The 27162-nt window shown below is 46.1% G+C and overlaps 2 protein-coding genes across 9 annotated transcripts in view; both read left to right on the plus strand.

Annotated features, from left to right (window-relative positions):
• BOD1 (biorientation of chromosomes in cell division 1) overlaps nucleotides 1-1209 on the plus strand; it is a 196643-nt gene extending 195434 nt beyond the window's left edge. For all 7 annotated transcript variants that reach the window (XM_069643581.1, XM_069643579.1, XM_069643577.1 and 4 more), the window contains one exon: nucleotides 38-1209. In XM_069643581.1, the coding sequence (XP_069499682.1) occupies nucleotides 67-588 (522 nt within the window). In that variant the 5' untranslated portion in view covers nucleotides 38-66 and the 3' untranslated portion in view covers nucleotides 589-1209. The remainder of the gene's footprint in view (nucleotides 1-37) is intronic.
• PTPDC1 (protein tyrosine phosphatase domain containing 1) overlaps nucleotides 1-27162 on the plus strand; it is a 980126-nt gene that overhangs the window by 162553 nt on the left and 790411 nt on the right. The gene's annotated exons all lie outside the window — the stretch shown is intronic.

The following is a 27162-nucleotide window of genomic DNA, read 5'->3' on the forward strand; positions in this document are numbered from 1 at the left end:
TTTACTGTATGTACTAATACACTGCTTGTTTGCACAGGAAGCTGTTATTTTTGGGAGTTGGAGAACATGGCAGAAAGCAGTGGAAGCAGCAACAGTGTCTCCACATCTTCAGCAGGAAAAGTAAACCCAGCAACTCTACCTCCAGGGGATGCACAGCTTATTGCCATGGTTGTGGAGCAACTGAAGAGTCGAGGCCTTTTTGATGGGTTTCGCAGGGACTGCCTTGCTGATGTTGATACCAAGCCAGCTTACCAAAACCTGAGACAAAAGGTAGACAACTTTGTATCCACTCACCTAGACAAGCAGGAGTGGAATGCAGGCATGAACAAGAACCAGCTGAGAAATGGATTGAGACAGAGTGTAATTCAGTCGGGAATGCTGGAAGCCGGAGTGGATCGAATTATTTCTCAAGTTGTGGATCCAAAACTTAACCACATCTTCAGACCACAAATTGAGAAGTCAATTCATGAATTCCTAGCTGCACACACGCATGATGATAATGGTCCTGCTCCCCACCCATCCCACCTTCATCCAGAGCATAACATTCAAGACTCCTCAGGCCATGAAAACTCTTACCAGAATATCTAGAAACAAAATCTTAATATAAATATTGATAACCCTTTGGGTAGTTCATGATTTTATGTAAGTTTACAAAATTCTGTAAAATGTGCTTGGACCTAAACAAAGTTAGGTTTGGAAAGTTCGTCAACCCATGAGTTTCTGCAAATGCATCAGTTTTTGGAATTTGGCCTTTCCTAAATTTCATGGACGCCAGTTCCATGTTCGCGCAATGCTATGACCCTGTCCCCTTCAGTAGCTATTTTCTTTAGCACGTTTCAATATTGAAGTTGTTTGCAATCATGTTTGAAATTGATACATCCCCGTTTTTAAATAGCAGCTAGACCAAACATGATTTAGACAGAACTCCGAAAGGTAATAGATCAGATCTGTGTTTTTTTTAATTGGGCAAATCTGTTTTTATGTTGCTCTGTTTTTAGATTTATGTGGAAATAATGCATTTTAAATAATTCACAAGCAGGTCTTTGTGGTTCTATAATGTCAAGGCAGACTTTAAGTAGCTTTGTAATACCTGACCTCTTATAGAAACATTTCTCATATTTATTATTTTACGAGCAGTTTTATTTAATGTGCATAAAATAACCCTTTTGATTTTGAATAATTCACAATAAAATTAAGTGTTTACTTTTGTATGTTTTCCTGTCTTTACTTGTCATACTATTTTGATTGTATTGCAGACGCTATGTTGCGGTACTAAAGATATGTAGTAAAATGTAGCATATAACAAGTCATGAAGGATGAGTTATTGAAAATAGCGACATGTGAGTTGAAAAGTAGGAGAGCAGGATGCATAGAATTCTCTATTAAGTGGGAGAGCAGAGAAAGTTAATATAGGATGAACATAGAAGTTAGAGGTGCTCTTCATAGAATGGAAAAATGCATGGTGAAATACACATTGGCAGGTGCTTAAAAGGTGTCCGTATTTGGGATTGTCTGTATATATGAATTTTGATTTTGAAATTTGTTTTCTTCATTTTGTTGACTTTAGTAGTACAGTGTGAATTCCCCCATATCTTTCCAGCTCCACTCTGCTCCCCTTCAGCATTTCTTTTCTATTCGTGAAGGCATATTTGAAAAAATGAGGGAAACCCCAGACTATCTTTCCTGCATCCGCTTACCGGCTCTCAACCAATCTGGTGCCTCGTCTAAAGTGTCTTTTTGTTTTGATCTTTTATTTTATATAAAATAGTTATTTTCTTCATTTAAACTTTTTTCATTCAACTTTATTTTACCTCTCTGTATGCTTCGGTTTTGAGTAGCTACTTTTACGAAGTCCCTTGTCTCTATTGCAGTTTTCAAATAATTTTTTGATGCACTTACTGTGCATAGTCCCAGCATATGGTGGTTAGCCCAATGTTCTACACTTTGTTTACTAAACTTTGAACTTGGCATCGATGGGGGTGTACCACTAATATGATCTGTTTTAGTGTGCATGCTACACAAAAACCACAGTCTAGTCCTCCTTCGATTGAGTGGAGACTAACGGACCATAAAGACTACATTGAGGCATTTGTAGTGTCTTGGCCCCCTCTTTAAATTTGGTTCATCCTGTATGTATAGGATATTGTGCAGCCTGTGTTTCATGGGACCCAGAGGAGAACAAGTACGCAGGTTGTAGAACATTTAAGTGCACAACACTGGAAAAAGAGTTCAATTAAATGCAAAAAGATTACCAACATTGAAAGACAGATTTGTGCCACAGGCCCCAAAACCCTATCTGAGGAAACCTACTGTCCGCTATAAGGATGACTGTGGGCATATTGATCTTAAGGTAACAACCAAGAGGTATGATTGATCCCAGGAAAAGACGAGGCACCGGAAAAACTGCTGCTCCAACAATTCTCATGGTGCACCTACAAAGCACAGTAACAAAAGCACTCAAGGCTCAGCTTGATGCATAGTGCAGATCATAAATGACCCCTAGTTCAGGAAACCTAGCACACACCTGAAAAAAACACATGGCGGAGCAACCGATTCTACACATTCAGAATTGGACACTGGGCAATTCTTGATGGAGAATCAAGACTAGTATTACAAAAGTATCCTAAGCATATACATGTTTGGATACTGAATTGTTAATGGACATTTATCATTAATAACAGACTGAAATGATAGCTAGGGGAACAAGGGCAGCAGAAGGTCAATGCTCTGCTCCTTACAAAATAACCAAGGCACATGGAAGCAGAATATTTGCAGGATGAGGCAGAGTGTGCATTATGCCTTTTATTTGGACCCTCTCCCACCCCCACTTTCATCACCCAATGATAACCATACAATTTTATAAAGCAAGCTGATTCTAGATTTAAGTACACAAGCAAAGGATGATTTTCTCATGTAAACATTAAATGAACCAGAGACCGTTCCATATACCATAGCTATAATGGAGATGGTTAAACTAGTTCCATAAAATGCTTGCCCTTGTAACAGCAAGGGCTGCTCATTTTAGAATTGAGATAAAGCATGAGCCCGTGCCACAGGATCCCGCTCTTATCTGGTGCCACCCAAGCACTACATTTGATCATAGTCTACCTCACCAGAAGCTGTGGCACACTGGTATCTACATCGGAGGCACCCACTGATGAGGGGAGCGGAGGGTAGACCCATTCATACAGAAAGATAACCTCTGTGGCAGCATGTAGTATAGGCTAATACCACAATGTTACTAGCAAGGTAGTTTATGATCACTCCAAACGGAAAGAAGGAGAAAATGGTGGAAGTTGAAGCACACATCAATGTACAGTAGTCGCAAATTGTATCGAACAGCATCATATAGACCAATTTAGATGTGGCATAGACGGTGGGAAGGTAGTCCATTTTAAGATTAGTAATTTAATTATTTATGGCTCAGCGGGGTCTGGGTCTGAGAAACAGGTGTACGTTGGCAACCAATTAGATAAAGAAACATTTTTGGGAAACCAGTAGATGAGGCATTTTAGAGATCTAAAAATGAAGTGACTGCATAGAACCAACTAAAATGTGTATTCCACAGAAGGGCTATGTTCCTAAGAAGAGCTTTAGTTTCCAGACAACAGCAGTCCTTTCTAACCCGCATTCCATACTGGTAGCTGTACACACGGGAACAGTACATCTCAAAAAGGCCTAGAGGCCAAGGCAGAGGACATATCCTCTAGAGGAACATACTTCCCAAAACACATACTGTAAGATGACTGCATGTGTTAAGTAATCACCACCGATAAGCAGGTGAGCATATTTCCTTAAGGAACACTGAGACCAATATAGTACCTATATTCCTCATATTTGTAGGTCACAAATTCAGGACGACGCCAAAAGAGGTCATAGTAGAACTAAAGTAGAAGGGCAGCATTTTTTTATTTCTTATAGCGCAAACCTAGTGTAAGAGCAGCGGGGCACTTTACAACAGGATTATGCCAGAATTGGGCTTTGCATTTTAGACTGTAACGCAGTACCGTTGGAGGGGCAGATGGATTTTTATTCCTCTGGCAGGTATTGTTGAAGGAGACGTATTTTTTTGTGCATAATTGGGGTATGGTTGGGGGCATTTCGAGCCTCTACTCGGATTGAGTTCCATATGGTGGTGGTGTGGGCGGAGGACTGCTTGGGAGTCTTCTCTTTGTGTACTATCTGACTCCAACCTTTTGATGGTTATGCTACGTGAAGTGCAAAAACCTCAACGGGTCTGGTTAGAGGTCTGGTACCCACCAGGTATGGTGGTGGTCCATTTGAGACTGCTTTGTAGGTGATGCATGCAGTTTTGAATTTGATCCTAGCAGGGACGGGGAAGCAGTGTTGGAGAGATAGTCACATTTGTGGGCAGATGTAATGAGATGGGGTGCAGCGTGGTGCACTGCTTGGAGGGGGAAAGGTATGCGCTGGAAGCCAAGTAAGTAGGGCATTTCCCCCCCCCCCCCATCAATGTGAGAACGAGGGCTTGGACTTTCATACGGAATCCATTCAGGGAATGAAGGATTTTGTGGTGTGTGGATCGGTAGCCATGCGGCTTGGCTTGTGCACCTCTATTTGTATTCCCCCCCCCCCAAATGTCCTTAATTGACAAAGAATGTAGAGAAGTCGGTACATCATTGTGCAGTGATTAATGTTTATTTAAAGACAATCCCTCCTATCAACATTGTCTGCTACAGCTTTCAGTGATCTTACTCTTATAGGGGTAGTCTTTTCCTCTTTTGGGTTGCGATAAAGTGACATGCATGAACAAACAAGGAATAGTTTTGTGTGCACGTTCTTGATATAGGAAGAAATTTGCGTTTCGTGTATTTCCACATTCTACTCTAGGCAACATTGTTGGTATTCCATAGTGCTTTTTGCCTGCTGGCCTACAAATTAGTGCATGTAAGATGATGGGTAATTTTCTAACAGTCCAAGAAATGATCAGGTTTTTCTGACCATACCTTTCCCAAGGTATTGAATTATACTATGGTATCACTGCTAACATTTTGGAGTACTCCCCTTGCTGCATTTTACAATTTAAGATTGAGTCAGGATGTACATAATGCTTTGAAATCCGCTAGAGTTTAGCTTATTGATTATAGCTTTTAGGAGGCATCATTGATTAGTGATCAGAAGGGGGACCAGTTATTACAAGTGGGTCAGAAGAGAGTAACATGCGTTTCAAGTTGCTGTATGATGTAGTGAAATGAATTGTTGTAAGAAATCAGTTTTGAACATGTTGTAGTGAAGTCTACGTTGAAGGTTGGATATCAAAATACTATAACTTTTGAGCCTGTGGGTGGATCTCAGCAAAATTGTTAAGCAAGAAATATGATTGAGCTTGCCATATCTGCTAAGAATGTATGCACTAGCTGAAAAGTTGTAATGAGTTGATAAAACACTTAAAAAATTATAATTTTTTTTAACTCATTCTTATGACCTGCTCGGAACATTTGTAGGTTTGTTTGGTGTGTAATATGAAATGTGAACATTGTATAATACCCCTGAAAACTCCACAAAAAAGGACATCCCTTCTCTGTACAAACAAATGCACATAGTTTTGAATGTAGAGCATTCTAACTCGGTGTATGTGTATTCATAAAGTGAATCATGAAATGCAAACCCATAAACAAATCTGAAATCTCCATAACCTCATTTTTAGAAAGAAATTCAGAATTCTTGCAAGGTATCTCTGATTAAAAAAAAAAGCATATACCCAAAGACGGGCAGAGACGATGATCGAAAGACATGTGAGTCATTCTCTACAGCTGAATACTTCAAAGCTAAAGGAGTCCTTTCTGGCGAAGAAAGTGATGCAGAAGTATGATTTACAGCGGAAATTGTGATTTCTCAGCCAGTCCCCAGAGCCATAGTGCACACATTGAGTCAGCCCTATGGAAACCACACCTGGTGACACATCAACTGGACATATGAAATCAAAAAAGGCCGAGATGCTTCTGCAGTCGACCGCTGATGTTCTGACTCACTTCAAAAGTAATAAGTCAAGCTCAATAATAAACATTTGCCACACTCCATGCCGAAAACTGTAACAGCCCCGGCCTGTGTTAAGTTGGTCTCGGAGCACACAATTGCACAATTTCAAGAGGTCAGATGGGTCAAGGTTTAAAACTTCCTCTGTTATGATGATTTATACCAAGCACCACTGCCATTTGCATGGTTTCCGGGCACTCAAGTGGCTCTGGGGTTGGTTGGTGAGGGAAGAGGGATAGGATAGAGGTTGTGCTCTTCTGTTGATGCTTGCGGAACCAGGAGAAACTGGCGTCTGTGCATGTCAGCTCTCTGGGTGTGCTTTGTAGTAGGCACTGGGCTTGTGTCCGGATGGGTAGCGTCCTGTGTCTGGATTGTTTAACTGTTTGGTCTTGTGGCTTGGTTAGCCGTGGCTGTGTAGTTTTGATGGTGCATAGTACAGTACGCGATAGGTATGCAGGTGTGGAAAAGAGGAGAGGGGTTGATTTCTGTTTGTCTCTGGGTGTGTGGTTGGTTTATTGTTCTTCGATCTGTGTTGTCCCATGTTTGCTTTGGTCCCAGAGTCTGGTTTGAAGGGGTGCACATTTGTATGTTTGTCTCGTGAGTTGAATAGCCAGTTTTCCAGTTATTTTTGGAAAGATCGGTTGCCTTCCGTTATTTCCATTGTTCCCGATTTCCATAGTTTGGCTATCAAATCGGAGAATGCGTTCCACTGAATTTCCTTTTCTCGTAGTGTAGAATTCCTATTTGGACGTCGTTGCTTGATCTTAAGTTTCTTCATGGTTTGTAGCAGTTGATTCTAGCTTTGAGAAATTTGGCACCTTGTCCATGTAGTGATTTGTGCGCGATGCAGAGGGCTTTAAAGTGAATGTTTTTTACTGGTAGCCAGTATAGACCTCTCAGGCCTGGTGTGATGTGGTCTCTTTGATTTAGTCTCCGGAGTAGCCTTGCTGCAGTATTTTGGATGTGTTGTTTTTTTGTGAGGAGTTCTGGCATTCCGAGTTGGAGGCTATTTGTGTAGTGTAGTCTCAATAGTACCAAGGAGATGATTGCGAGGGTTCTGTATGGAAAGTTGAGGGCGGGGGCATATCCCTCTTATTAGTTGCAGGAGGTGGCAGAATTTCTTTGCTTTTTGTGTTGACTTGTGGTTCTAGAGAAAGTCCATTGTCCATGAGGATTTTGACAAAACAACCACAGAAAGGTCTCAAACACCACACAGCACCATAGTTGCCCTAATCAGAATCAACTGAAGGAGGGGACAACTTAATTAAGGTGATAAAGATAGAGAAACATGGGTTCATAGGCACTGACTCCCAAGATCAGCAAGAGAAAATTCCACACATCCTCTAAGTGCAAGTGTACCGAAGCATGATTCAAAAACACTTGGGACAAAATGGCGTGCTTCATGGAATTTAAAAAAGTTACCCAAGCAAAAAACAAAGGTTCAAGAAGTTGAATACGAGAAAGATTTATTAGATCAGGAAAATGATTCAGAGTTAGCAGTAATCCTTGCCAAGGATCAAGAACGAGAACTTGAAGATTGCTCTATCCCTTTCCCAGAGGTGGACGAACCACCCACAACCACCTGAGCAGTATTTTATATGATGACCTGTTACTCGGAGCAGTAAATGCATTTGCCATTGACCCTAAGGAGTCGGAAGAATACTTCATTTAAGACATTCTATACCAGTTATAAAAGCAGTAAAAGAAGATAACACCTTTACTTAATCCTGTGTTCACTAAAGCTAGCAATGCCTACGTTGAAAAAAAACGTATAAACCAACACTGGGTGACCCTATGTACATTAAGGGTCTGTTAACCCCAGACTCAGTAGTCGCTACTACACACAAAAGGGGTGGCACACCCTTGTCTAATCAAGAATGCCTTCCATATAAAGGGAGACCTCGTCATCAGACCCGGCTCTTATTACCAATGCCACTGTGCTCATGGTTGGGTACAATAGGGCACAGTGGGATAAAATGGACTACTTCGTTAAAGAAAATAAGTACCAGAAACCTTCCGTCAGTCATGAGCGAAATAATGAACAAAGGATACAGTCTGCTAATGCGATAAACATTTTCTAGATTTAGATGAAATAGACACTGACTTAAACTGCAAGCCAGTCATCAAGAGACAGGTTCCAGGGCAAAAACTCAAGCAACACTTCTAGACTTGCCCATAGAGGAAACACAGCTGTACGAGAAAGCAGTGGGGATGAGGTGATTGAGAAAACCAGAAAGAATAGAAAACTATTAAAAGCCTTGGGCAACTGTCTAAGAAAACTTTCCAACAAAGGTATTTTCAATTCGTAGTAAATTTCGTCCCCAGCAGTTTTCTCCTGGTATCTCTCAAGCCAAGTGCCCATTTAACATCAGGAGATGGTATTCTGGACAAAGGTCCCAACACAATGTCATGAGGATGCCAATGTCAGTATAGATGTGGCAAGAGGCCATTCTCCCAAGAGGCACTGTTTCAGCAGCCACAAAACATTGACTTTCCGATTTCCTCCAACACCCTCTGTCAAATTCCTTCAAAAATTACGTATCTGCAAAGACACGTACGACCACCTGAACATCTGCTTCATCAATAGAAGATTCATACCCTACTCCAAAAGAGTGCCATTTTGTGAAGGGTGCCTATGCCAGCTAAGCAAGAGAATCTACTCTCTATAATTCCTAGTTCCCACAAAGACTAGACAAAAAGGTCCGTTCTAGACTGAAGACCTGCTAACAGTTGTCGAGATAGAAAAATTCCTAATGACCAAAGGTTATTTCCCCTTCCTGGAAAAAGGGGATTATATGGCAATTTTTGATATGACCTATGTATACTTTCAGATTTCAATGTTCCCAGATCGAAAGTATCTATGGTTTAGAAAAGATCGCAGGCATTTCCAGTTCAAGGTACTTTCTTCTGGAATTGCCTTGGCACCTCATGTAGTCACCAAGGTGCTCACAGCCGTGGCAGCCCATCTTCACTGCAAAGTAATCCCAGTTTACCCTTGCCTAGATGAGTCTAATAACTAGGTGGAGTGCAAACCACCTCAAAGTCACACACCGGAAACTCAACTACTACACAACTTGGGATTTTCAATGAACAAAAATCAAGCCTATCTGGGAGCCAAAACAAAATGTTTCTAGAGGCAATCCTAGACACAAGATTGGCTTTGGAGTATCTTTCCAAAGAAAGGGTACAGACTAAAATATTGCAAATCCTAGGTTTTCCTACACAGCTGGCTGTCCGATAGCAATCGGATACGAAATGATTTGGCATGATGGCATCATGCATTTACATAATTCCACATGCAAGACTCAATGTGCATCCCTTACAGCAATAATTAGCATACCAGTGGCCTCAAACAGGCTATCGGGACGAGCTGGTGGTTGTCTCGCAAGAGCTAGTATCTTTCCTCAAGAGGTGGATATAGGAGAACATGTTAAAAGTGGAGAGCTTTTGTCAATCCGCCATTCCCAATGACATCACAACAGAAGCATCCATGACAGGTTGGTGGGTTCATTGCTTACACCTCACCACATTGGGAAGGAGGTCTGCACAACAGGGCAAGAAACACATGAATGTGCTAGAGCTTCTGGCAGTAAAAATTAATTCCCAAAAAGACAGTTAAAGAGAAATATTCTTGTCGTTGCAGACCACACAACAGCCATGGTTTGTATCAACAAGTGAGGTGGAACGCACTCAATAGTTTTTCCAGCTCGCACAAAACATTTGGGAGTGTTGCCTCAAACACATACTTATGCAAGCGCAACCAGGGCAACACCATTCTCTGGCAGAAAGTTGGAACAGAAACACAAGTGTGGAATTAAGACCAGCATGCCCCAATATTTCCAAAATGGCGTGAGCTGCCAGTTGATGCGTTTGCCACCTCAGACAATGCAACATGGCCAAGCTTTGCATCTAGGCAACCCATCAGGGGTTTCTAGGCAATGCATTATGGATGAGCTGGTCTGAGATCTGTGCCTTCTCTTTTTCCCCCAACTCCACTTTCACACAAAGTAGTGCACAAATTGCACCCTGGACATGCAAAGATCATACTCTGTGCAGCCATGGTACATTCACCTTCTAACCTTGTTAATTTTCCCACATTCAAATTGTCAGCCTCATAACCTGTTAACGCAACAGCATCAACAAATCACACACCCAACTCCTCATTCAGCCAACTTCGCAGCTTGGCTCACGAACTATTAGAATTTGCTTATAATTTCATTTCATTTCAAAGAGCTTTATTTCGACAATGTCATAAAAGCTACACAACACATATGCCATCACTGCCATTGAATCAGTGAGTAACGGGCATTCTGTGTGAAAACAATTTGTGTCCACTGTGACTAATCTAGGGTATTCGTTCCACCTCCGCAAGGGAGAGATACCCCCTATTTTACACTAGGGAGGTGAGCCTGCTAAGCAAGACCCTCCCTAGGGGTCTGGGCAAGAGCGACCTCACTGGGAGTGGCTCCCCTCTTGGGGACAAGCACTCCCATTCCCATGAGGAACTTCCTTTTGAGAGGAACACTATCCTCTTAAATGGCAATTTAATATGCCTGCACTTACTGCTTCAACAACTAACTGCTTATCACCTTCAACAACCAATAATACAATTCCCATCTCCTTGGCTTTAGGCAATGCTGGATTTCGCACAAACCCATGAAGAGAAACGCAATGTTTTGTCAGGATGATTCCACAAAAGTTGACAAAGTATTTTAGTAGTCTTGCCACTTCTTGTTCTTCACAGCCTGTAACCACAACACAGTACTTCAATAACGTCTTCCTGGTCAACTCACCTGCCAAGATTACCACTACAGTCTCCCTGTCCTGGTATACTCGCCTGCCAGGGCTCAAGAAGCTCCTAATACTAAAAGTACTACTGTGGTAAGGTTTTACTTCAAACAACTCAAAAGTCTTTTGACTTTCAACATCAGTTTTCACTACTACTTCTGGGAAGACCGACACATTGGTGCTGTTTGTTCGACACTTGTGATTGCCGCGTGCAGCGCAGGTTATGCTCCTCTCCTCCTGAATACTTTCTATCAGGAGGGCTGCTCTCCACCACTCATGTTTTCACACTCTTACATCAACCAAATGCTGATAATGGCTTTCTATTACACATGCTTCTCTTTGATTTATGATTATGTAGCGCCTATATGCAATGTGTTTCAAAGCGCTTCAAGGCAAGGGAGGGAACAAGGGAAAATACGACATTCTTACAGGCCATGAACAGTAAGGATGTGAAATTAACTCTCGTACTCAGCCTGGCGACGTTTCAGATAGTGCAAGAGCTAAGGCATAGATAAGGAAGGAAGGAAGGGAGGGGGAGAGTAGGAAGAAAATGGAAAATGGGTGACTACCGTACTAGGCCTGATGACATTTCTGGTGGAGCTGGAGGGAAGCAAAAGGTGAGGGAGAGGGGTGCAGAAAGGGAGTGGAGGAACAAAACAAACCACTATCGTACTAGGCCTGACAACGTTTCAGATAGTGCTGGAGGGAGTGGGGGGCAACGACACTAAGGGGTGGGGGAGTGACATACGAGGTTGCTATCATACTAGGTCGAGGACATTTCTGATAGAGTAAGTGCATAGAAGAAAGTAAGGGGAGGAGAACAGAGTAAGCAGTCAAAAAGAGTGGAGAAGCAAGAGGGGAGAGCGAATACATTTGCAGAAGTCCATAGTAAAACACAATTTTGCAAGCCAGGATACAAGATGAAGATGGGAACAGCATGATTCAGGGCCACCATGAGTACAAGATGCAAAGGAAGTCCAGCATGAGAGTTGAGAAAGGGTGACACACCATGAATTTGGCTTAGACACTGCTTGTTTGGGTCTTCTCCATCTATTGCCTCTTTCTCTTTGGCAATATGGGTTATACTTAGCTTGTTTCTGAATTGCCCTCTTTGACTTTGGCAATGATGGTACTTGTCAACTGGCTTTAGTATTGCTCTTTCTTGGCTTGGGCAATATTAGTTATCATTAATTTCTCTTCCTATTGCCCTCTTTTGTCTTTGGGAATTACTTAGATATTTACAAGTATAATTATAACCTTCTTGTCTATTTCCAAAGTTCTTATTCTGCCACTTTGAATACTGAACCTAATATACAGAAGCTAAAGTTAACATTTATGGCCAGCTGGCAATTAGAGCGTTCTGGAGTTACACAATTGCATTGAACACACTGGTTGCTGCACATACAAGTCTGCTCGCTCCGCTGCCACAGTGACTTCTGCTTTCTTCTACACAGTAGACCGCTTCACTTCCTGCGGCCCGCGCTGGTCGGGAGAGGAGCGCTCCAGGGACACTCCGATGCTCGCCTCCCACCGGAATCCAATTTACATTGGGGAAGCTTTTCAAATTGATGTTTCCTGCAGTGCGACCTCAGCATTTTCAGCCATCAGGGGATTGGGGGGAGCTTTCAAAACCCGTTCCTGCTGCATAACCTCTGCATACAATGTCTTTAAATGTAGAGACCCTCTTGGACCCGGTGTCCGCTCTCCAATTAGTGGTGGCTCCGGCGCCTCTGCTTTCCTTTGACTTCTGCTTCGACTGCAATGTGGAGTTACGACAATCGCTCCACCTCCTGTTTCTCCTTGTGGTCTGCACCTGAGGGGGCCCTTTATACTCCCCTGTACCGCTCCGGTGTGGGTCATTAACACCGCTAACTAGGCTGCACCTTGCAGTCTAGTGCCTCTGTATCCCTCTTCCTTTTCCAAGTACTTTGGCCATTGTGGGATTTGAAGTCCACAATATTCAAATTACTTCTTTTACTCTTATTTCCAAATGTACCTACTTCACTTCTATCCATACATTTTCCAAAGGAGTTTAGAAGGACTCAATGAGTAGTTCTGATTTGCAGGAGACTTAATTTTGTCAGAACTTAAGATGTTGATGTTCTGAGATTTGCATTTAGCCTTCTCCTGTGTTTTTATCATCCTAAATGTGGGCAACTTTGTAAAGGGGTTTTGTACTTATGATAAATGATTGATTATAACCGTTTTCACAACCATCAAGATAAATGGCTTTGGGAATGGAAACCTCACTCCGTCAGCAAGCAATTACATATTCTGTCATTACTGACATCTCTTCCTCTGAGAAAGGTAAATACTGTTTCGAGGGGATTGGGTCCTCCGACGTATTCCATATCTATGACATGTAATCACCACAGCTGTGCTGCTTTGGAAACTTTTTTCTGCGTCCTGTGTCGATGTGCCGTCGTCGAGGACCTCCTCTGACGTCATCCGATGTGATAAGTAGGACGCACGACACCCGTAGCCTCAGTTCCGTTTTTTCCGCGAACGTGTTGCTTCGTGAATCTTGGTTAACGCCTCGACTCTTTGGAGTTCTGTTCTTCTCGGTTCTTCGAACCTGTTCTTTTTTGTGAGAAAATCCTTTGTGTGAAGATGTCTTCTACTTAGTCTTCGACCACGCGTCCGGGCTTCAAGAAGTGCGGTGAGTGTGGGTCCAAGATGTCGGTGACGGACTCGCACGACGCCTGCCTCTGGTGCCTCGGGGAGGCCCACGACACGGATGACTATCGACTGCCAGTCGCTCACATCCAAAGCCTTACGTGAACGTAAGAAGAAGTTGTCGGTAGGTCGGGTGTCCAACCTCCGGAAGTCGAAGTCTGCGGGGCTTTCGACGGATGACTCGAGAGGAGACTCTCCGTCATCGTCGGAAGTCTCGTGGGTCTCCTTCTAGGAGTCGGTCTCACCACTCCTCGGCCTCTTCGAGGCGTTCTCGGAAGCGCCGACAGCGGTCGTCTTCCAGGTCCTCTTCGGAGGACTCTGCCCGGCACGTCGCTTACCCCACCAGCCGTGTGCTGCCGGAGGAATGGGCTTCCTTCGGGAAGAAAATGCTGGCGATTCTCGAGTCGCAGGGTACTAAACCGTCCGTGCCCCCCCGAGTGTGGTCGGTCGTGAGAGGTCGAGAGACACCGCTCGCAAGAGTGGTCGGCACGAGTCACGGGAGAGGTCCCGTTCAGACAAGGGGACTCGTTCTCGACGTACCCGTTCCAGGTCCTGGTCCTCGACGCGTTCGAGGCCGTGTGCACCTGTGATGTCTTCGAGGAAGACATCGACGTCTGAGGCGTCAAGGGCGTCGACAGGCTTTCTCGAGGCTCCGGCTCTGAGGAAGTCGTCGACGCTCAGGTCGTCGGACACGCTCGGAGCTCCGGCTTCGCGGACTATGTCGACGCCGTCGATGCTGGCGGCGCGGCATCTGACGTCGACGCCGATCCTCTCTGCGCCGATGCCTGTTCTCTCGATGCCATGGGCCGATTCACTCGACGCCTTTCGAGGCCGGGGTGTCGGAGGTACACCGTGGCACTGGGGAAACCCCTAGGAAGGCTCTGGTTAAGAGCAAGCACTCTCGGGTGCCTTCTTTTCGCCACCTGGAATATATTTCGGAGGTGGATGAGGATTCTGATGGCCTGGTTCCTAGTCAGGTTCCAGATGAAATTGTCTTGGGCCATAGTCAGTTTGACGATTTGAGGCAGTCACTGCATGATGCCAGTGGACTGGACACCTCTCCGGAGGTGGAGTTTTGTAGGCCTGAGCCTGGCTCTCATGCCGATTCCTCGTACCGGCGCCTTATGGCTAGGGTTTCCGAGTACTTGGGATGGTCTGCTCCCCCAGGGGAGTTTGTGCAGGATGATCTCACGGACATCCTTGATGTTGGTCCCCCAACTGACCCGGTACTGCCGTTCCATATGGCTTTACAGAGAAGGGTGGCGGCGGCTTGGACTGCTCCGGAGAGTCTCCCGGCGGTGGGCAGGTCCTTGTCGCGAAAATACCGTCCAGCCAGTAGCGACCCCTGCTACTTGACCAGGCACCCCACTCCGGAGAGTTTGGTGGTGCAGGCGGCCACGGCCCCGGCAAAGCAGGCGTCATACCCTACCATCTCTCCTGATAGGGACGACAAACCTTTTGATGGCTGGGCGAAGAAAGTGTTTTCTTCTGGTGGTATGGCGCTTCAGGCGGCCAACTCCATTTGTGCCTTGTCTCGTTTCACACACACTCTGTGGAACTGTGTTGCGTTAGCGGCTGAACATATTCCCGAAGGGGACGAACGGGATGGTTTCCTTGTTATGGTCCAGGATGGTAAGGATGCAATGAGTGAGTCCGTTCAGTCGGGTTTGGACATGGCTGAATGCGTCAGCAGGTCCATGGCGGCGAGCACCGTGATATGCAGGTTTGCGTGGTTGCGGAAGTCGGGGTTTGCTCCTGATGTGCAGCCCCGGCTCCTCAACATGCCCTTTGACGGTGAACACCTTTTTGGCAGCAAGGCTGACGAGAGCCTTGAGAGGTTGCAGACCTCAAAAGCTGCAGCGAAGTCATTGGGCGCTTCAGTTCGCCAACCTCTGCCTTTTCGTCCTAGGGGACAGCAATGGAGGGGTGGTTCCTTTCGCTATTACTCGTCCTTCAGTAAAGCGAGAGGAGCTGGCAGTCAAAGAGGCCAACGCAGGGGTACCAGAGGGGAGTTGGCTCAGGAGATTCTCCTGGAGATCTTCGCCCTTTGGGGGACCCCTCAAGTGGATCTCTTCGCCTCCAGTGTCAACTGGAAGTGCGAGAGGTTCTGCTCGCTGGAATTTCCTCCAAAAGGAGCCTTAGGAGACGCGTTCGTGGTGGAGTGGTCATTCCCGCTGCTGTATGCGTTTCCTCCAGTCCCCGTCATCCCGCAAGTGCTAAGGAGGTTACGGAAGTTCGGTTCCTGGATGATCCTCATTGCTCCGGCTTGGGCTCGGAGGACGTGGTACCTGGACCTTCTCGACTTGTCCATCTGCCCTCCATGTCATTTTCCCTACCGAGACGATCTGCTCTCACGGGAGGGGGGGGGGTCAGGTTCTCCATCCAGAGGTCAGATCCCTCAACCTTTACGCTTGGCTTATGAAAGGTTGAGGTGTAAGGATTGGGACCTCCCTGAAGACGTGATGGAGGTGTTGCTCTCGGCCCGAAGGCCAGCAACAAAGTCTCTGTACCGTTGGCGCAAGTTCTGCGACTGGTGCAGAGTTCAGAATGTGGATCCTTTTGCATGTGACATCCCCATGGTTCTGTCCTTTTTACTTTCTTTGGCCCACAGGGGCTTGCAAGTGGGTACCATTAAAGGTTACCTGCGGCGCTGTCCATCTTTAAGCGCTCATCTGAAGAGTGTTCCTACTTTAAAATCCCTTTAATTTCACAGTTTCTGAAAGGGCTCACTAATGTGTCCCCCCCCCGTCACCTTTCCTGGTGCCCGGTTGGGATTTACACCTTGTTCTTAAGTTTCTTATGGGTGCTCCGTTTGAGCCTTTACATTCTTGCCCTTTGAGGCTGTTAACTCTGAAAACTGTGTTTTTAGTTGCGGTCACTTCCGCTCGCAGAGTGAGTGAGTTACAGGCACTATCAGTTAAGCCACCCTTCACGGTATTTCACAAGGACAGGGTTGTCCTTAGAGTTCGTCCTTCTTTTCTTCCGAAGGTAGTGACGGAATTTCATTTGGCCCAGGTTGTTCTTCCGGCATTCTATCCTCCTCCGCATCCTGGTAAGGAAGAGGAGAGGCTCCATAGGCTTGATCTTAGGAGAGCTTTAAGCTTTTATGTTTCACGCATGTCCCGGGTCAGAGTGGACGATCAACTCTTTATTGGTTACGCTGGAAAGCGTTTGGGACAAGCTGTGACGAAACAGACTTTGTCTTGCTGGATTATTTTGGCCATCTCGGAGTGTTACCGCTTGGCGGGTAAGGACCCACCGGCTGGCTTGCGGGCCCATTCTACCAGGGGTATGGCTGCATCTACTGCCCTGCAGAGGGGTGTTCCTATTCGCAACATCTGTGATGCAGCCACCTGGGCTTCAGTACATACATTTGTGCGTCACTATTCCCTTGATTCCATCCGAGGACAGGATCTGGCCTTTGGCAAGGCGGTCCTTTGCTCTGCTATTTGATTGGCAATTCTAAATTTTGATTCTAAATTCTTTCCCTCCTCCTTGCTCTGGTACTGCTTTGGGAGTCTGTCATAGATATGGAATACGTCGGAGGACCCAATCCCCTCGAAGAACAAGTTACTTTCTTACCTGGTAACCTTCTTTCGATGGGATGGTCCGACGACGTATTACATATCGCTCCCTCCCTGCCTTCCCCGCTGCAGAATTTCTTTTGCGATTACAGCTTACGTTCCGCAAGGCTTGGTGTCTGACTGGCAGTTGACTAATGTCACACGTTCTGGGGGGAAAAAACTACAACTGAGGCTACGGGTGTCGTGCGTCCTACTTATCACATCGGAGGACGTCGGAGGAGGTCCTCGACGACGGCGCATCGACGTCATCGACGCAGGACGCAGACGCCGAAAAGTTTCCGAAGCAGCACAGCTGTGGTGATTACATGTCATAGATATGGAATACGTCGTCGGACCAGCCCATCGAAAGAACGTTACCAGGTAAGAGTAACTTGTTCGTCTCTCCCAATGGAGTCCTCCTGTTCCCCCTTCTCCTCCCAGGTCACCGAACCGGCTAACACCACCCACAGGGTCAGGATCAGTTAGCGGCTACCTTCCCCAGGCCACCTGGGAGGAGACTTTTGCTAGAGTTTTTGTGATGAGACTGCAGTATTCATAACCAAGAGCAGTGGAGCAACCGCTTCAGGTACGGGGTCGAGAAGACTGTCCCACATGGTGTGACCACAAGGTTCATTTGGTGGGCTTGGAGCCCACGAACGAACGCTGTTACTGAGGGCAAGGACTGCTGGGGTGGGCAGGTTGAGAAAGAGACACTGAGACTGGAGGCATCACCAGGGGAAGATGCCCCAGCAAATGCCAAACTCTGAGAACCAGCCCAACACTGAAGAAGTTAGCAGGGTGGTCCAGGGACGGGGGAGCAGCGCAACTGGAAACAAGTGAAGTAAAAGTGAACGTGGGTTACTGGAGCCTGAGAAACCCGAAGTTTGAACATTGGCAAGATCCAGGAGTGTTGCCAAGTTTAAGGAATCACAAAGGCCGGGAGGGCCTAATAAGACACACTGGGAAAGTAATTCATAGAATAGAATCTGGAGGATTCAACTTATTATAAGCAAAACCACAGGGAAAGCATACAAGGAATTGTGGATCCTATTATGTAAAGATATTACGACTTTAAATGTATACCACAAATTACAGAATCTCTTGAGTATGAAAGGAGGATTGTTGAACTTTCTTTATTGACTTTAAAATGAACTTTGCCCACTGAGTTTCACCAAGGGAAGACTTCACCAGAAGCACAGTGCCCTGGTCTTTATATATTTTTTCTATCGTGGTACGTACGGCCAGCTAGAATTAGGTCTTGGATGGAGGATATATTTTTGGTTTCTTTGGACAACTGAGGAGCACCCGTAGTTTAGTTTCTTAGGCAGTGAAAATACCCATAGCGATGGGGATAGATAGGCCTTTTCGAAGGGATTGTGTCCTCCGACGTATTCCTTATCTTAGATAGAAATCCTTCAGCTTTGCTGGCCTCGGAAAATTTTTTCGCCAGAGGGCGCTGCGCGTCGATGATCGCCGAGTCGATGACCCTCGACGGCCTCCGTGCCGACGTCGACGTCATCCTGCCTATAAAGGCCGCGCGCAGCGTCCGTTGCTCAGTTCCGTTTTTCCGCGCTTCGTTGTGCCTCGGAACACCGTTGCTCAGTTCTCGTCAAGATAACGTATATAATAACTACTATTTACCTCGATATCGATGGCATCCTCCTCCGACCCGACGACCCCTCGGTCCGGTTTCAAAAAGTGCCGAGACTGCGGGAAGAAAATGTCGTTGACGGACCCTCACAGGGTCTGTTTGTGGTGTCTGGGAATCACGCACCAGAGTTCGGAGTGTGAGGAATGCCTTTCCATGACGGCGAAAGCCTTGAAGGAGCGTAGGGGGAAGCTCGAGAGAGGTAGGTCAACTTTAACTTCCTCGAAAGCTTCTTCGGTAGAGTCGAGACGTTCGTCTCCTCACCATAAAAAACACTCTCGATCTAGATCACGAAGTGGCTCCCACCACTCGTCGACATCGAGACACTCGAAGAAGAGACGTAGGAGATCCCCTTCGTCATCTTCGTCGAGTTCTCCTGAGAGAGTTCATTGCCCCACAAAACGCAGCTCGCAAGCTGAGTGGGAGGAATTCAGGAAAAAGATGCTAAGCGTCTTCGAGAAAGCGGCCTCGTCCCCCTCGAAGACAGCTGAGGGTGATACCCCGGGTAAAAAACCCAAAAAATCTAAACGCCGCGAGTCGCAGTACCCGGCGGAAAAGTCAACCCGAAAGCGCCTCGAGCCATCGGGAGATAAAGCATCATCGACGCCATCGTCGAAAACTCCTTCGAAACAGAGGTCGGCGCCATCGACGCCGTTGTCGAAGGATTCATCGGCGCATCAGTCGATCGAGTCGACGCCGACGTCGACGCCGATATCGACGCCGGTGAAGGAAAGAACCACGGCTACTCCACAGCCAACGGTTAGACAAAAGACCTCCGACTCGACGCCGAGAACGTCGACGTCGTTCTCGAGCAAGACTCCGATCCTTTCGAGTTCTTCGAGGCCTAGTACACATTTCTCGACGCTTTTCACGGCGCCTTCGAGTACTTTCACGTCGGTGTCGACGACATCGACGTTTTCAAGGCCTGTGATGATGGCTCCTTCTGCATTGGAAATGGGGTTTATACCATTCCAAAAACCAATGTATCCCCCTTTAACCTCGATTTTTGAGGAAAGGGAGGATTCAGACCAAGATATTGATTTACAGAGGACCACATCACCAGAGCCAGAGACTTTCGCCTCTGAGGAAGGAAGATTAAAAAATCTTCAGGATGCACTTCAGGAAGCTAGTGGCTTGGACACTTCTCCTGAAGCAGAATTTATCAAACCAGACCCAGGAGAACATGCGGAGACTCCATATAGAGCTCTGATGTCTAGAATCATAGAATTTATGGGTTGGTCTGCACCTTCTCCTGCCTTTCAGCAGGATGACCTCACTGACATACTGGACAAGGGCCCACAGGAGGATCCTGTGGTTCCATTTCACTCTGCTCTACAGAGAAGGATTTTGACAAACTGGGAAACGCCAGAAATTATCCCGGCAGTAAATAAAAAACTGTCAACAAAATACAGGGTGGCTAGTTCTGACCCTGAATATTTGTCAAAACACCCTACTCCTGAGAGCTTGGTTGTACAGGCTGCAACCTCATCAGGCAGCACATCTGCATACCCCACTGCTCCGCAGGATAGGGATGACAAAAAGTATGATGCCATGGCTAAGAAGGTTTTTTCTGCCTGTAGCATGGCGTTAAAGTCTATTAACGCGACCTGTACGCTCGCTAGGTTCAGCCACACCCTTTGGGAGTGCGCTTCATCAGCGGCTGACTGCCTCCAAGAAGGAGAGGAAAGGGACGCATTTTTAAACATCATCAGGGATGGTAAAGATGCGATGTGCGAGACCCTACAAACTGGCCTAGATTCTGCTGACAGTATCAGCAGGGCCATGGCGGCAAGTACCACAATCCGCAGGCATGCGTGGTTGAGGAAGTCTGGTTTTGCCTCTGACGTGCAGACCAGGCTTTTGAATATGCCCTTTGACGGTTCTACCCTCTTTGGAAAGAAGGCGGATGACAGTTTGGAGAAACTGCAAACGTCCAAGGCAGCAGCCAAGTCATTGGGAGCTGCTATCCGTCAGAATACCTTTCGTCCTTCGGGATCATCGTGGAGAGGACGGTCCTTTCGTTACTATTCCTCATATGGAAGGGGCAGGGGACGACCGGCTCAAAGAGGCCAAGGAAGATTTACCCGTGGTGGACGGGGTAGGGGAAAGAAAGCCGCACCCGCAGGAGCAGGAGCCACTTTACCTTCGGCAACTGCATCAGCCGCTTCAAAACCACTCTGAGGTCTCCCCTCACAGAACACCAGTAGGGGGCAGGTTAACTCACCATCTGACGGAATGGCAGGCTATTACGTCAGATGCTTGGGCTCTGGAGACAGTGGCCCAAGGTTACTGCCTGCCCTTCCTACATATCCCTCAGAGTCATCCACCGGGGAACAACCCTTTGAAGCTTCCAGATCCGCTCCTCTTGCAGGAGGTTTTAGACCTGCTAGAGAAAGGTGCCATAGAACTGGTACCTGTAGCGGAAAGGAACAAGGGTTGGTACTCCCCCTACTTCATAATACCGAAGAAGGACGGAGGACTGAGACCTATCTTAGACTTACGGGAATTGAACAAATTCCTCCGAAAGGACAAGTTCAAGATGGTGACTCTCTCTCAGATCCTTCAGGCCCTCCAGCTTCAGGACTGGTTGGTATCTCTAGACCTCCAGGACGCTTATTTCCATGTGCCGATCCATCCCAGGCACAGGAGATACCTGAGGTTCGCAATTGGCAGCTCTCATTATCAATTTCGAGTTCTGCCATTTGGGCTAACCTCCGCCCCGAGGGTCTTTACCAAGCTAATGTCGGTTGTGGCTGCAAGTCTAAGGAGGGAAGGGATTCATGTCTACCCTTACCTAGACGATTGGTTGATCAGAGCTGTATCTTCGGAACAGGCTCAGAGACAACTAGATTATGTTTGCCACTTCCTTCACAAGCTGGGCTTCTCCCTCAATTTAAAGAAGTCACAGATGATACCATCACAGAGACTCCAATTCATTGGAGCAGTCCTGGACACTTCCCTGGGAAAAGCCTTGCCACCAGAGGTGAGGGCTCGAGATATTCTGCAGATGGTCATCAGATTTCAGAATGCCCAATATCTCCCAGCCTACGACTTTCTGAGGTTGCTAGGCCTCATGGCATCCTGCATATTACTCGTGCCGGAGGCTCGCCTGAGAATGAGATCCCTCCAGTGGGCACTGAGAACTCAGTGGTCACAGTTCTCAGGAAGGATGACAGATCTCCTTCGGATCCCGGTCAAAGTAGCCCGAGACCTTCAGTGGTGGGCCTGTCGGGAGAACATCCTGAAAGGAGAAATGTTTTGGCAACCATGGCCGGAGATAACAGTAGTCACGGATGCCTCACTCACGGGGTGGGGAGCTCACGCCAACGACTTGACCATCAGCGGTCGTTGGTCTCCATCGGAGTCCAGACTACATATCAACCTGTTGGAGCTGAGAGCCATCAGACTAGCGCTGAAGGCTTTTCTGCCGTCTGTACGGGGAAGAAACGTCTTAATAATGACGGACAATACAGTGGCCATGCACTACCTCAACAAAAGAGGAGGCGTAGGCTCACTACCACTGTGCAGAGAGGCGATGCAGCTCTGGTTTTGGGCAATTCAGGAAGGAATCTCTCTATCGGCAATTCACCTAGCCGGAGAGAAGAACTTGACAGCGGACGCTCTGAGCAGGCAGAGCACAGTCTCTCACGAGTGGGAGATAGCTCAGGAAGTCCTTCAAGAGATCTTCGCCCTTTGGGGAACCCCTCAAGTGGATCTGTTCGCCACCAGTATCAACAGGAAGTGCGACAGATTTTGCTCAAGGGAATTTCCCCCGAGAGGAGCTCTAGGAGATGCGTTCGTAGTGGACTGGGAGTTCCCACTTCTGTACGCGTTCCCTCCGGTCCCTGTCATTCCTCAAATGATCAGGAGGTTGAGAAGGTTTCGGAAGACCATGATCCTAATTGCCCCGGATTGGGCCAGGAGAACGTGGTACCCGGACCTTCTAGACATGTCCATCTGCCCTCCAATTCGACTGCCATACAGAGAGGATCTTCTCTCGCAGAAGGAAGGTCAGGTTCTCCATCCAGCCATCAAGACCCTCAACCTTCACGCTTGGTGTCTGAAAGGTTGAGGTACAAGGATTGGGACCTTCCGGATGATGTTATGGAGGTGTTGCTTTCGGCCAGAAGGCCGGCAACTAAAACTCTATACCGCTGCCGTTGGAACAAATTTTGCAGCTGGTGCAGAGAAAAGAATATTGAACCCTTTTCTTGTGGTACACCTATGGTGTTATCATTCTTACTTTACCTGGCTAATTCAGGCCTACAGATTGGCACAATTAAGGGCTATCTCGCAGCGCTATCAATCTTTAAGCGCACTGCAGAGGAGCCTTCATACTTCAAAATTCCATTGGTAATACAATACCTAAAAGGATTAACTAATGTTTATCCCCCAAAACCTTTTCAAGTTCCCTTATGGGATTTAAACCTAATTTTAAACTTCCTAAAGGGTGCCCCTTTTGAACCACTACACTCTTGTTCATTGAAGCTTCTCACCCTCAAAACTGTTTTGCTAATAGCATTGACATCTGCTAGAAGGGTTAGCGAGTTGCAAGCCTTATCGTGTAAACCTCCACATACAATCTTTTACAAGGACAAAGTTGTTCTTCAGGTGAAGCCTAACTTCCTCCCGAAGGTAGTCTCGGAGTTTCACATCACTCAGAAGATTATATTACCTTCTTTCTACCCTCCTCCTCATCCGGGGAAGGAGGAAGAGAGACTGCACAGGCTGGACCCTAAGCGAGCCTTGAGCTTCTATATCAGCAGATTGGCTAAGATCAGACAAGCAGACCAACTCTTTGTAGGTTATGCAGGACATAAGTTGGGCCTTCCAATAACAAAACAAACCATCTCCAGATGGATTATTTTAGCCATTCTGGAGTGCTACAAATTGGCAGGAAAGGAGCCTCCTCAAAATCTAAGGGCTCATTCTACCAGGGGTATCGCAACATCCTCAGCCCTTCAAAGAGGGGTGCCAATTCGAGATATATGTGCGGCTGCCACATGGTCGTCCGCACATACATTTACCAAATTCTATAGCCTGGATTCCTCCTCTAGTCAAGAAACTAGATTCGGCAAGGCTGTGTTACACTCTGTCCATTCTGGAAGGGTAACATAACTTTTATTACTCCCGCCTCCAGTCACAATACCACTGCTATGGGAGTCTATCTAAGATAAGGAATACGTCGGAGGACACAATCCCTTCGAAGAACTAGTTACTCTTACCTTGTAACGTTCTTTCGATGGGATGTTCCTCCGACGTATTCCTTATCGACCCTCCCATCCATCCCCGCAGTATGACTTCCTGTGGGTTTGCAGCCTATGCTCCTTCAAGGTGATTAGTCTAATCCAAAAACATTACTGGGGACTACAAAACGGAACTGAGCAACGGACGCTGCGCGCGGCCTTTATAGGCAGGATGACGTCGACGTCGGCACGGAGGCCGTCGAGGGTCATCGACTCGGCGATCATCGACGCGCAGCGCCCTCTGGCGAAAAAATTTTCCGAGGCCAGCAAAGCTGAAGGATTTCTATCTAAGATAAGGAATACGTCGGAGGAACATCCCATCGAAAGAACGTTACAAGGTAAGAGTAACTAGTTCTTCTTATTTGATCTAATAAAGAACCATTTGAATATGTCCCTGGTGCCCCCGACTCCTTCTCGTACGCCACAACACTCAGGAAGTGTCTTGTTTAAAAAAAAATTAAAAAAAAGTTTTTCACCTTAATAAATTTCAAAATTCCATATCTATCAATGCACAGAACTGCCAGCCTTTTTCAAAACCCTCAAAACAGAGGCGAAAGTGCAAAGCATACACTTGATGCACCCCAAGTGTATGAACAGCTGTCATTTCCCATCTCAATAAAACAAAAACATTAAGAAAACCTGACCAATTCTTTGCTTCATTAGGAGCAGGAAGAAAAGAAGAACCAGTCAGTAAATCTACTTCTGCCAGGTGGATTGTTGGGTGCATACAACCATGTTATACATTGTCCAGTAAAACATTTCCTTTCACAGCAAAAGCACACTTAACATGTAGTAGAGGAGCAACACTTGCTTTCGTTACTAATGCGCGATTGCTTTCATTACTAATGCGCATTTGGAAAGGCTTTCTGTAAGGCGGCTGCGTGGAGCTCCGTGCACGCATTCATGCACCTTTATTGTGTAGAAACTCGAGCACGAATGAATGCACATTATAAAACTTATTTGAAACTGTCCCTGCAGCTGCGTCACCACCATCATCATGCAGTGCTTTCTAATCTATGCATGACATGTGAATCTAAGCAGGATTGCAAAGCCCAGAAGACTAACATTACTTGACATATAATCATCTTTCGGTGGGTTTTATCCGTTTACCCACCCATCCTCCCCTAGTAGGAGCTAGTGCCACAATTTTTAAAAAAACTCGGGGTTCAAATTAATCTAAGATCATGGATGAATAAAGGAGCATGGGCAACTGTACACGTAGGTTGGGGATAGTGTTACAGGCACGCCCCTTTTCACATTAAAAAACAAAACCATGTCATACTCTGCACCAACCACTGAATGTCGGCACAGAAAGGCGATTGCCGAATGGCATATGGTCAAAAAGTAAACCCTTCCAGAAGTGCTTGATGGATCACACTCTTAGCGTCCAAAAAACAGCCAGAAAAATAAGTAGTTATGCATTCATTACAACAGTGGACCTACTGAGAGCTTGATCACGATAAAATACATTCAAGACCATAACTTACGTTCATTCATTTAGGCAGTGGTAAGCTGTTCGAAGTGCTAGATTGGAAGGCCATGGGAGGTTTGTATCTGGCCAGGCGTTGGGAGGAGATTGCCTTCCTGATGATGTATGCGACTATGAAATAGAATACTGAATTGAATGGACAGCCAGTGAAGAGTATTTTAAAGCCACTTATATGATCACTTTATTTCAATAATAAAATTAGTTGTGCTGCGCCGTTAAATTGCTTGAAGGAAGTGAATGTCTTTCTTCCAGGTAAGGTTCAACAGGGGGCTATTGCAGTAGTCCAACCTTAACGTGATCCGTGTGTGGATTAGGTGTACTAGCTAGCTCAATTCTTTGCACGGCATTGAGTAAGTTCAGTGTATAATGGCAATTGCCAATGACTGTTGAAATGTGTTAGGCAAAGGGCAGGTGAACAAAAAGTATTCCCATGTGTGTTGCTTTCTTTAATGGGTTGAGGGCAGGGCTGATGTTACTAGGCCAGAACTAGTATGTAACTGCTGTGCCAGCAACGCCACATTTCAGTTTTGTCCGAGTTCAGGAGAAGTTGACTATTGGACATCCTGGTTTGGATAGCTTTAATGCAATTTGAACGCCGATTCAGTTCCTGGGGGTTATGTTCTAGATGGAAGCTCAACTGCGCCTAATCAGTCTTGATGTTGAAGGGTATGTTAAAGTGGTCTGTGAAGGCATGGCAAAAAGTATTAAACTGCTATTGTGAGAGGGATCATCTATGTAGGACACCATACTTGCAATAAATAAATAAATGCTTGAATTGTATTCTATTGTATATGAAATTGCTGCATCAAACCTGGCTGATCGGTTCGCCTGGAATAATGCAATCCGTTACAGTGCTGTGCCCTGGATGCCACGGTGATCTTTTATTCTTGATACTAAGATAAGGTGATCTAATGTGTCCTAGGCTGTGGAGAGGGTGAGCAGAATGAGTGCTGGGGGCCTAGTCTGGTCTAGATTCAACAGAATATCTTTCCTGCTCCGTAGCACAGTTGTTTCTGTTCTTCTACTAGGACCGAACCCTGATTGTTTGGTGGAATGAAGAGAATGATTCACTGTGGTCTTGCAGCTAGTCCGCCCTGCCCTCGCAATCTAATTTTGCTTTGAATGAGCAGTTGGAGATGGGCCTATAGTCCTGTTGGAGGAGACTACTACATTGGCTTTTTTCAGGACAACGATAATGGCAGCCTTCAGGTTTAATGGGAGGTGACCTAAGGTCAGTGAAGAGTATTGCAGTACTTGAAGACTCCCAGAGTTTCAATGAGTGGATCAGATGGACAGACCAGTGCTCAGGTTGTGCATTAGATATTTTTGTTTTCTGTGCTAGCTTTACAGTATTCTTCAGGAGTGAGTTCCAGGAACATTGAAAAGGACGATTTTACTTAATTTTTTGGGATGCCAGGCAGATGTGAAAATGTGTTTCGTTATATTGATGGTTATGCCTGGCTGTCCACCTGGGGTTTGAGATATGTTTGTGGATGATTGCTTCACTCCCTGAATTAAGCAAAACTGTTATTTGGGTTTATTTTTAGGTGCTTCTATTCTTTGGTGGGTGAGCATTGCGTTCTTCTGGTTGATTGTCTCTGTAGGTTTTGGCATATGTAGGGAGGTGGAGCAAATTGGATTTTTCGATGTGTGGGTTTGTGGTTCTGCAGTGCTCCAAGGCTGCCTGTGTACGCTGGGCAAAAGGGTGTGGGGTTCCCAACTGACCACGTGGTTCCTGCCTACTTTGAATCTTCC

The sequence above is a fragment of the Ambystoma mexicanum genome, chromosome 2p (genome assembly GCF_040938575.1).
Source record: "Ambystoma mexicanum isolate Mex_15411 chromosome 2p, UKY_AmexF1_1, whole genome shotgun sequence".
In the NCBI taxonomy this organism is placed as follows: Eukaryota; Metazoa; Chordata; class Amphibia; order Caudata; family Ambystomatidae; genus Ambystoma; species Ambystoma mexicanum.